The sequence below is a fragment of the Anolis carolinensis genome, chromosome 1, assembly GCF_035594765.1.
Source record: "Anolis carolinensis isolate JA03-04 chromosome 1, rAnoCar3.1.pri, whole genome shotgun sequence".
Classification (NCBI taxonomy): domain Eukaryota; kingdom Metazoa; phylum Chordata; class Lepidosauria; order Squamata; family Dactyloidae; genus Anolis; species Anolis carolinensis.
The window spans coordinates 337,311,679-337,323,084 of NC_085841.1; the positions used below are offsets into that span (position 1 = coordinate 337,311,679).

The 11,406-nt window shown below is 37.9% G+C and overlaps 1 protein-coding gene across 3 annotated transcripts in view; it reads left to right on the top strand.

Annotated features, from left to right (window-relative positions):
* flrt2 (fibronectin leucine rich transmembrane protein 2) overlaps window positions 1-10,975 on the top strand; it is a 103,763-nt gene extending 92,788 nt beyond the window's left edge. For all 3 annotated transcript variants that reach the window (XM_008116991.3, XM_008117148.3, XM_008117045.3), the window contains exon 2: window positions 5,995-10,975. In XM_008116991.3, coding sequence (XP_008115198.1) covers window positions 6,403-8,388 — 1,986 coding nt within the window. In that variant the 5' untranslated portion in view covers window positions 5,995-6,402 and the 3' untranslated portion in view covers window positions 8,389-10,975. The remainder of the gene's footprint in view (window positions 1-5,994) is intronic.
* The last annotated feature ends 431 nt before the right edge of the window (window positions 10,976-11,406 follow it).

Consider the following 11,406-nt stretch of genomic DNA (forward strand, 5'->3'; position numbering starts at 1 on the left):
ACCCTCCCCATTAGCTGGGATAGAGGTGCAGGATTTTTTCAAAATTAGAGGGGAAAAAACTGAAAATGAAATGATTTTTTTTAGCTGAGATAACACTTCTCGAGGAATTTCTAGGTTAACCAGCACAACTCTACAGTCAACGTCTGCCACAGGACTTTGAGATTCCTTGAGATAACATTTTAATCAAATCTGCAAAAGCAAAATTCACAAATGTGGAGGGCTGACTGTATTTAAAAGTAGTGAAATGAGGATAAAAGGATTTTTTATGATTCACCATATCATAAAATTATTGGGGAAAGGAAGAAAATGATAAATGTTTGAAGCACAACAGAGAGGGAACTTGTCCCATTTTTGCAGGCTTCTCCAAGGCTAACTACTGTAAATATGTATTTTGATGGCTAATGTCACTTTGAAAGAGCTTTTAGTTATTTCTAGGTCCAACCTACTTTTTCAGCTTGATCTACTCTCAGTATTGAATCACAATGCCTTTCTAGCACTACTGACTTACTTTATGAACTGAACTCTTGCCCTGAGGAATGAACAGATGACAAAGACATTGTAGAGTAAAACAAGTCAACATTGATCGGACTGATTGCTGTCACATGCACATTAGAAGCATATGTGCTGTACTTAGTTCCATTCCCTCTGCATATACTTTCCCTGTGTGCAGGTCTATTCTCTCTTTCTTCATCCATCAAATTTGGCTTTTCTGTCTCATGCCTTGAGGGTTGACTTTTTCTCTTTCTGATTCTGAACTCCATTAGTAATGAGGCAGAAAGCTAGGTATAATTAAATTTCTGCCAAGAAAGATTTGGACAAGGAGAACTCAATCTTGTCAATTCATTCTTGTGAACATGCTTTATAGAGTTTCTAATGCAGTGGTATAAAGTGGGTTAGATTAACCCTGATTACAGCTATAGAAAACCTGAAGAGAAGATGTGGACCTGGATGATGACAGTTTCCCTCCATGTTTTGTGTTTGTGAAAGGAACAAATAAACCCTGACATTTGAGGAAACAATATTTGATTTCCTCAACCAATTTAAGGACATGAAATGCATTACGAATAACTCAACACATGCAGCCTTACAATTTGATGTCTCCTCTAATATTTCTGATATCCCTGGGTTTTATTTGAACATTACTACTAGATATATCCAGCAGCAACCTACCTATGGTGGTGGAAGAATTAATATGCTCCAACTGTCCTGATTAGGCAGAGAAAGTTACAGTTAATCCTCAATTATCCCTGCTTTTCAGATGCTCTTAAAATTTCAGTTTCTCCTTTTTCCATTTCTCTCTTTGTCTTTTGTTTGTATTGACTGGTATACACTGATTTCAAAGCCCAAAAGTATTTTGCACTCTATTAAACCAGCAAGAGGATATGAGGACAGTCTTTCCTAATAGTCTTAGGTCAAAGCAAACTGCTGCAGCTTCTTCTAGTTTGCATCTTCTTCCTTGTTTGCTTTGTCCCAGAAACCCTATCTGGTGTAGCTGGTGGTGAGGAAGGCTGGGAGTTGCTGCCTACATCTAGAAGGTTGTATGATTTCTACCCTTAATCTAGATTGTAACTATATATTTTTTTTCATCTCCATTGTGATCTTAAAGAACTACAAGATGTTTAAGCATCAGAGTCTGTTCATTTTGAGGAAGTTTACATCAGTAGTCATTTTGTGGTGAGGAAAAGTTTTATGTCATCTGTTACAGCCCATCTTTTTCTTGGATTAGGATGAGAGGACAATTTTTGGATAACTTCTGAACATCTTTTCAGAGAATCCCCAGACAGAATATCCAGAAGGAGGAAAAGAAACTTAACATGTATGAGTAGAATGGGCTTGTTGAAATAATCCTTCTCAAAAATAGTTCTTCTAAGTTTTAAATCCCAAAGTGAGCCACACTTACATATATACTTATTTATTATGATCGATGACCAGCACCAAAAAATGAACAAATGTCAGAATAGGAACATGACATAGATTTAGGTATTAAGAAACACTGTCAAAAACAAAGTTAAAACCCAGTATTGAATATGATAGTTAAAACGGTATTAAACATTTATATACTAAGATGACAAAGGTAAATACTGAAATAATATTAAAACCTTCTAAGACTGAGCCACACTTAATACACTGAGGTTTGCTTTTGACTGAGGAAATGTGTAAGCTTAGACTGAAAATGTCACCATAAATGTGGACAAAATGCTCTGCCCTCAACATATGAAGATGCCTTATAGTCCTCCTTGCTAAGTTGGTGCTGTGTGCTTTAACTGCTGGGGTCTTAAATGGAAGTCATGTCTATAACGTAGTAGATTTCTGGAGAATCAAGGATTGATCACGGAGGTTAATGAGCTATGGCACATACATTCCCAACTAACCAGCTTCTCTTACTTATATTAGTCAAGTTACTCCTATTCAATCACATTGTTTCTTGTGGATATTGTTGAACACTCACACAGGACCAAATAAAGAGTTTGATTGGTCCCTTTCAGTGTGGAGAAGGAAGCATGGTGAAGATTTGTAGGGTAAATAATAAGAAGAATAAGAATATGCCAATAATGGTATTGGCATATTCAGAAGACAGAGAAAAACAGATTGCAATGGTATGTTAGGGCTAGGAAAAGAAGCACAGCTAGTGGACATAATATGAATCAAGTAAATATTCACTCAGCATGAATGCCCAAAATGTTTCTCTGACAGAGATGAGATAACAAGATGGCATCTGCTCTCTGCCCCATGTTCAGAGGCCAACCAGAGTGGAAATGGAAATGTTCTTCAGCACTTGTAAAGTGGTAATGTCCACCACATCCGAGGCAGCAGTCTAGTTCAGAACACTCAGGACAGGCTGTTTGACAGATTCAGTTCTGTTCTCTGACAGGAGGGAAAGCCAGGGTTTCAGGAAGAAGAGTTAATAGCCTAACTCCAACACTCAGCAACTGCTGCCTGAGGTGGTCATGCCATTTTGCTTGATACTAGAATGATACTCACTTAGTTCAGGTGACAAATTGAGACAGAAAGAAATGATGTCCATCCAAAATTCCACTCAAGAACTATTGGCCATGTGTAACAACCTGTCACTTCATAACATGCATTGCAGGTATGTGTGCATTATAAAGTTATTGTTCACAATAAATATGAACTACATGCATTTATGCAATACCAAAATTGTATTGGAATAGAAGAGGGAAATAAGACAGCATGGGCAGAAGGGGATATGAGCCAATGGTAAAATATAGAACTCTGGAAAAGTGACAGTTAATTTGAGAGGTGTGTGACTTTGAAAAGTGTGGGTAGCTATTCACTGCCAGTGTCAACTTTGTGAGAGAAGGAATGGTCATAAACTGAAGCAAATTCAAATTTAGGAAACTAAAATTGACAGATATTGAAGGCAACAGACCATAGGGAAGATAGGAAAAGTGTTCCATCTGAAAGAGATGGGGTAGAAAATTGTGAAAGGAAGAATAGTGAATATATTTTCCATCTAATTGTTAAAAATAATGTATTTCCTATCTCTGTCTCTCTGTCTGTCTATCTGTCCAACCATCTGCATGCTAAAAACCACTGGTAGGAATACTAAGTACAGTAGCTTATATTTTAGAAGAAGGCAATGGCAAACTACCTATGAGTCTTCCTTGCCTAAGAAAACCCTATGAAATTATTGGGGTCACTATAAGTTAGCAGGTTACTTGAAGGCACATAAACAAAAAGGCAGTAAAATGGACAAATTGTTGATATTTAGAGAATGACAAACGATGACAATTTTAAAAGAAATTGTAAGCATTTAAATGAAGAGACATGTTCAATATAAATAGAAACATGCAGTTTATCTAATAGTGTCCTTCCACAAGTGAAAACTGGTCCACATAGTAGTTGTATGAGATTAAGAAGATAATGCTGTAACAGCAGCTAGAATAGTGATAGCCAAAAATTGGAAAAATCCTAATTGCCCTACAAAAGCAATGTGGTTAGAGAAATTAATGGACATAAAAAATATGGATAAACTAACTTATTTACTAAAGAGAAGCACCGGTAAGGCGATGAAAGAAACAGAGTGGTCCGAATTTGAAGAATATGTAGCGGAAGAACTGAAAGGATAAGACAAGACATAGTATGGAAGAAAGAAGATTGGAAGTCTACCCCCTCCCCCCTCCCCCCATTAGGCTACCTTTCCGGATGTCTGTATTCAGACTCCTCCCCGAACTTCCCCTCTGACTTCCCCAAAACCCACCCTCTTACAAATCTATCTGTCAATCTATTTAGATAAATCTCACCAACCCAAAAATATGTACCCAATCCCTCAGTATTCTCAGAATCACTCATTCACCCCCTATTAACCCTCCCCGACTAACCTAAACCCTTCCCTCCCCCATACCTTCCCTTAGCAAATCTAGAAGATGTCAATCTTTTTTAAAATATTCTTTAATAAAAATGATTTATTTAAAAAAAAAGAGATTAAGAAGATAATAAGCATAGTGATTAGCACTAAAGAAAACTAACCCAATATGATTATTTAACCAGTACTTTGCTAGCTCCAAAATATTATAAAAGTTTGAAGCCAAATTGGGATGTTGCTTATATACATTTTTGCATATATTTGAGTGATTCTTCTCCCTACCCATGTTGAAGGAAAGACACCTTGCAAACGTTTTCATGAGATCCTCAGGCATCTGGGGTAATAGTTCAGATCTCTTGAGTGGTCTCTGTGAAATTGTTTTGATAACTGTTGTCTTCTTTTTAGTATTTTTAAGCAGTCTATGTTCTTTTCTAGATAATGAATGATAATGAATGATAGATACTAATCATTAAAACACTCATCAACTAAGCAGCACAGTGCTGAAAGTATCAAATTACCTGCTGTCTCTCTCTTGTCCCCCATTGCACATACACACACACATATATATAGGCAGTGTACAAGGATCAATTTATTTTGCTAGATAATGTTAATGTTTTCCCCAACAGGTACAATTTGGCTAAAATTGTAACAGCTATTAATTGTCTACAATTCTACAAGCTTTGAGCATTTAATACATACAGTGTTCCTTTCATTCCTTTGTTAAATAAGATGATGAAGGGACAAAAATATTGCAAACAATAGAAGGATTAACATCTGATTAGAAGATAGAAAGTTAAGATCTTTCAGAGTGCTATCTAAGCACAGTTTGTGGGACTAACTTTTCAAGTTTAAATTTCAATAATGAATAATGCCAAAGGTAGGTGCAAAATTAAGGAGTGCTTCAACTGCATGAAGGTCGTTTGAAGGGAAAGGTTGAAAAAAGGGTTTTTATTCCCTGTTTTGTTTTCTACTCATGTCCCACCAGAGAAAATGCAATAGAGCAAAGGAGGATAAATGTGAAATGTGGAGAAGCAAAAGGACATGAACATGCAACAGTTTCCAAGAAAACACCCAACAGAATATTTGTTCCACAGCAATTTTATCAAAACATTTTATACATTTCTTCTCTTGAGAAAATTACCAGAGAGGAATTCAACATGATATCATAAATGTGATGAATTTTCACTCCTTATAAAATAGCTCTCTCCCCAGTATGGAACCTTTGGAATGGACAAGGATTTCCTCCTTGTGAATCAATGAGAGGAAAAACAGACAGACATATTTATTTACAACATTTTTACCCCGCCTTTCTCACCCATAGGGACATATCTGACAGGAGTATTGAGTACTTAGTCAATAAACTAACCAAAGTAATTGGCAATATCTGTTTACAATTGCACCATGAAATGTACATTCTCTAAGATTCCGTTGTCCTCATTATTACCACAAGGTGGTAGGAACTTCAGGCAACCTTAGTTGTATAAAACTTGTTCTGTTGTACACATTTCTGTGTCTATTTTGCTTTCCTGGCTAAATATACTACTTGGTTGAAAGAAAGAGAGAGTAGTCTGTATTATTTACATTAGTCTTTCACAAACTTAATGAATCTCTGTTCACAGAATAGTTTATCAGTTAACAATAACACATTATTTATTTTCTCTCAACAGATTGCTCAAATCTGGCTTCAAGTTGAAATGAATACCTTGCAGACTGAAGGAAGCTGAGTACATTGTCACCTCTAATGCTGCAGTGCAAGAAAGGACTAATCTAGCCATTCTGTCTCCTATCAACATTTGGTACCTTACTTTGCTTGCTGGTCACTTGTACAGCACACAGTTACAATCATTAAGCATACATGGAGAGAGGCAACAAAGTATGTAAGCCTGGCTAACAAGAGAGAAATTTGCCTAGTCAGACTGGGAGGCAATTCAAATTTATGAGGATTATTTTGCATTTTTCTCCATTACATTACCTCTCATCTATGTGAAGGACACAAATCCAAATCAATTTTCATTTTATTTCCATTATTTTTGCTAGATTTTTTCTCTTTTTCAGTATTTTTTTCTTAGTTAGAAATGGGCCCGTGGACTAGAATGTGGCCCATGGACAGGGTTGTTTTTGTGAAATCATGGCTTGTGTTTTCTCTGGGGCTCTACATGCAGTTCTCCAAAGCATTGGCCTGTCCGAGCGTGTGCCGCTGTGACCGAAACTTTGTCTATTGTAATGAACGAAGCTTGACCTCAGTGCCTCTTGGAATCCCGGAGGGTGTAACCGTACTCTACCTCCACAATAACCAAATTAATAATGCTGGATTTCCTGCAGAGCTACACAACGTCCGGTCTGTACACACAGTTTACCTGTATGGAAACCAGCTGGATGAATTCCCCATGAATCTGCCCAAGAATGTCAGGGTTCTTCACCTGCAAGAAAACAACATCCAGACCATTTCTCGGGCTGCTCTAGCCCAGCTGTTGAAACTGGAAGAGCTGCACCTAGATGACAATTCCATCTCTACTGTGGGAGTTGAGGATGGGGCTTTCCGGGAAGCTATTAGCCTCAAGCTTCTGTTCTTGTCCAAGAATCACTTAAGCAGTGTACCAGTTGGCCTTCCAGTGGACTTACAGGAACTACGAGTTGATGAAAACCGAATTGCCATCATATCGGATATGGCCTTTCAGAATCTCACAAGCTTGGAACGTCTCATAGTGGATGGCAATCTCCTTACCAATAAAGGTATTGCAGATGGCACTTTTAGCCACCTATCAAAACTCAAGGAATTCTCTATAGTGCGGAATTCCCTAACATACCCTCCTCCTGAGCTCCCAGGTACAAACCTACTTAGGCTGTCTCTACAGGACAACCAGATATCACACATACCACTTTCAGCCTTTTCAAATCTTCAGCAGCTGGAGCGACTTGATATATCCAACAATCAGCTTCGGATGCTGTCCAGAGGTGTATTTGATAGCCTTCACAACCTTAAGCAACTCACAGCAAGGAACAATCCATGGCTTTGTGATTGTAGTATTAAGTGGGTCACTGAATGGCTTAAGTTTATTCCATCCTCCATCAATGTTCGGGGATTCATGTGTCAGGGGCCAGATCATGTCCGAGGCATGGCTGTCAGGGAACTCACCGTAAATATGTTGTCATGCCCTCCAACTACCCCTGCTCTGTCATTTGTTACCGAGGCTCCCACAACACTCTTACCAACCACAGTGGCCCCTGCTACATCTCTTTTGACCCCAAGTAACAAATACACTCCTTTTACCCCTGTTGTAGCCACACTCCCCACTGTGCCTGAGAGAGATGATGGAGAAAAAGTGACCACTCCCTTTGTCGAGCGCTTTCAACTGTTTATCCACATTGTGAATGACACTTGTATCCAAGTTAGCTGGCATACTGTTTTTAATGTTATGGCTTACAAACTTACCTGGGTTAAAATGGGTCACAGTCTGGAAGGAGGCATTATTCAGGAACGGATAGTTAGTGACAAGAAACAAAATATTAGCTTGACAAGCCTGGAGCCCAAATCTACATATCGGATTTGCTTGGTTCCTTTGGATGATTTTAATAATTATCGAGTTGGTGAGGACACTGTCTGTTCTGAAGGTACCACCAAGGCTTCCTTATTAAGCAATGGGAGCAACACAGCCTCCAGCCATGAGCAGACCACATCTCATAACATTGGTTCCCCATTTCTCCTGGCAGGATTGATTGGGGGGGCAGTGGTATTTGTGCTGGTGGTTCTGCTCAGCATCTTCTGTTGGCACATGCACAAAAAAGGGCGCTATACTTCTCAGAAGTGGAAATACAACCGAGGCCGACGGAAAGATGACTACTGTGAGGCGGGAACCAAGAAGGACAACTCCATCCTGGAGATGACAGAAACCAGCTTTCAGATTGTCTCCTTAAATAATGATCAACTCCTTAAAGGAGATTTCAGACTTCAGCCCATTTATACCCCAAATGGGGGAATTAACTACACAGACTGCCATATCCCCAACAATATGAGATATTGCAACAGCGGTGTATCAGACCTGGAACACTGTCATACGTGATAGTGAAGGACATGGCAGGGCACCTACAGCTAGGAACAGATACTCGGAGGGAGGAAACAAAATAAACCTACTCACAAATAAGAATTACATTTGATAAATGTTACACAGATGCATTTGTGCATTTGAATACTCTGTAATTTATATGGTGTACTATATAATGGGATTTAAAAAAGTGCTATCTTTTCTATTTCAAGTTAATTGCAAATGGTTTTGTAACTTTTTGCTTTTTAAATCTTAAAAAAATATAGCTGAAGTACTGTACAGGGTTGTACAATAAGAACCCAATGCCATGGCAAAGGAAAGAAATGCCTCATTCTTCAGACATTAACCATTTTTATTTTGGAGTTTTTTTAGGGGCTACTGGCTCTTCCATCTTCCACTAGTTTAGAAGACAAGTTTAAAGAATAACATCAGACGTTTCTAAGTAGAACCAGGTGTCAGGAGGAATATAAATGAAACATCCTCTGTGACTGATAAAATTGGGGTAGCTTCTGTTAAAACTTTACTGGTCAATTTTTGCAGCTTCTGTTCTTTTTGGTTCCACTCAGAGCAGAAAAAACCCAACCTTTCTAATATCAAACACGATGACTCTCTGCTCTTTATGTGAGCTTGTTTCAAAATTCTCATCACACATTTATTCCTCCTCACAAAGGCCGGTATTGAAATATGAAAAGCAAAAGATTTGTTTGCCCTAAAGTTCTTGTCTGAATTGGGACATTTGAAATATGTATAACCAATTTTTGTCAGAATTCTTAGTTTACAATCCAAATACTTTTCTTTTGTTTTTTTCCAAAAGCAATTTTTGTTAAGGTCCATGAGTTTACATTGTTGTTCATTACAGAAGTCCAAAGGGATCTGATACATTGACCAAACAGTATATTGATTAAAATTATTAAAAATATATCCAAAAGATGTTGCAAGTGGATTAAAGTAGTCCCTTTGATGTTTCTTGATTTCATAGTATTCCTGGATAATTCAGTCACTTAAGCTAGCTTTCTCCAAGAAAGAGCAAACAAGGCCCATGGGAACATTAAAATAGCAAACACTCATAATGTGTTCTGAGATATTTTCACAGGGGAAAAAGCATCATGTCTAAATTAAAATTTATGTTAGGCAAAAAATGATGTTTTAGGAAAACAATCTGTTTTTTAAAAAATAAGAATTTGTGGGGCTTATGTTATCACATATCTATTATGAATCCATTGACAATCTCTTTTTATGGTACAAAAACTTGCTCTTAGTATTTAAAGCTCCAGTAATGCACTTGATTTTGTCTGATTTCATCCTATTGTTAATTTGAGATATTTTGTTCAATTTTGTACCTTTGCAAGTGACACCCTGGGAATGTATGCTGTACAGTCCCTATTAAAAAAATGAAAACAAAGCGAACCAAACCCAACTCTAATTAATTATAGAGGAGCTTGCATTGGAATAGCTCTGGTGCAGAATACAAACTATTTGTAGACCATCATGACTTTATGGAGAACCTGCTGTAGCTCCTAATATTATGCAAAAATCCACTAGTGGCATACTAATTAACCTTTTTTCTCCCAGCATGTAGACATAGTTTGGGGTAAAAACATCCCTTGAGTCCATATTTTTGGATGGAGGAAGGTCCATTTCCACTTCCAGAACATAATACAATATTGTGCATATGCTGGGCAGAAAACATCCATATCCACTGTGAGTAGAGCATACACACTAGGGTCAAATATAGATAGGAGGAGCCTGGTTTCTTTGGACTCCAACTCCCACAAACCTTAACTAGTGTGGGAACATCTGGTTGTGGTTCATCAACATCCTGAGGGCCACGGGTTGCTCACATCTGGTCTAGTATGACTTTTGTCTAATATTTTTGCTTTCTTAAATGCTGTACCCTATATCCATTTTTCTTTTGTATGTCAACTTACTACCTGTTCTTAAGGTTTGAACACCCACATGATTCAGAAATATGTGGAGATGGAGCAACAAGTACCAGTCAGCACATCAACTCAAATAAAACATTCCTTGACATACAGGGTGTTCTTTTTTGAAGGAAGGAAGGAAGGAAGGAAGGAAGGAAGGAAGGAAGGAAGGAAGGAAGGAAGGAAGGAAGGAAGGAAGGAAGGAAGGAAGGAAGATCCTCTCTAACATAAAAAGGCCCCCAAAAGTTTTCATGTCAAACATTGCTTAAATTAAATATTTACCAAATTAAGTCTTGAGAGAGACTTGGATTGCTAAATGTATTGAGTTGAGGGGGGGGGGGCAGGAAATAGGTAAAGGTGTTAATCCTTTCTCCCCTTCGTCTACTCCAACTGTTATTCACCAGAAAATATGACCGTGCACTTCAGCTGCTTGACAACATGCATTCTCCAGCTGAGAAGATGGATCAGCACTTTTGTGTATGATGGCAGAGTACAATCATTTCCTGAATTATGTCCCTTCCCACCCAACACCTTTTATAATCACATTTTGAATTTCCATTCTATATTCTGTATATTTGCTATTTTCTCCAGCTATAACAGGTATTTTAGGCAACCTGTATGGCTACTGTAATAGTGAAGTCACTGAACCTTTGCTAAATAAAAGGCTGCCGTATGGTTTGAAATGGTTTACTTTTAGCTAGAAACGTTTGTCCAAAGTGAGGTGTTTATTGTTATTTTGGCTCTGCAAACTGTTTGTCTCTTGACAGGTGGAAATTCATTTTGTATGTTACTCTGTATGACTCCCTATGATTGCAAGACAAGACATATATTCATGGGTAAGATGGTTTTGAGGTAGGAAAGCTTTTCTCCCTCCTTTAGTGTCAATCTACATTAGAATTAATGCAGTTTGACACCACTTTAACTGTCATAGCTCAATGCTATGGAATACTGGAAGTTGTAGTATGGTGAGACACCAGGACCCTTTGAAAAGAAGGCTGAAGACCTTGTGAAAGTACAACTTCCATGATGCCATAGCATTGAGCTATAGTAATTAAAGTGAAACTGCATTACTGCTACAGATATGCTCTCATGCTAGGACCCACCATCCCACTTT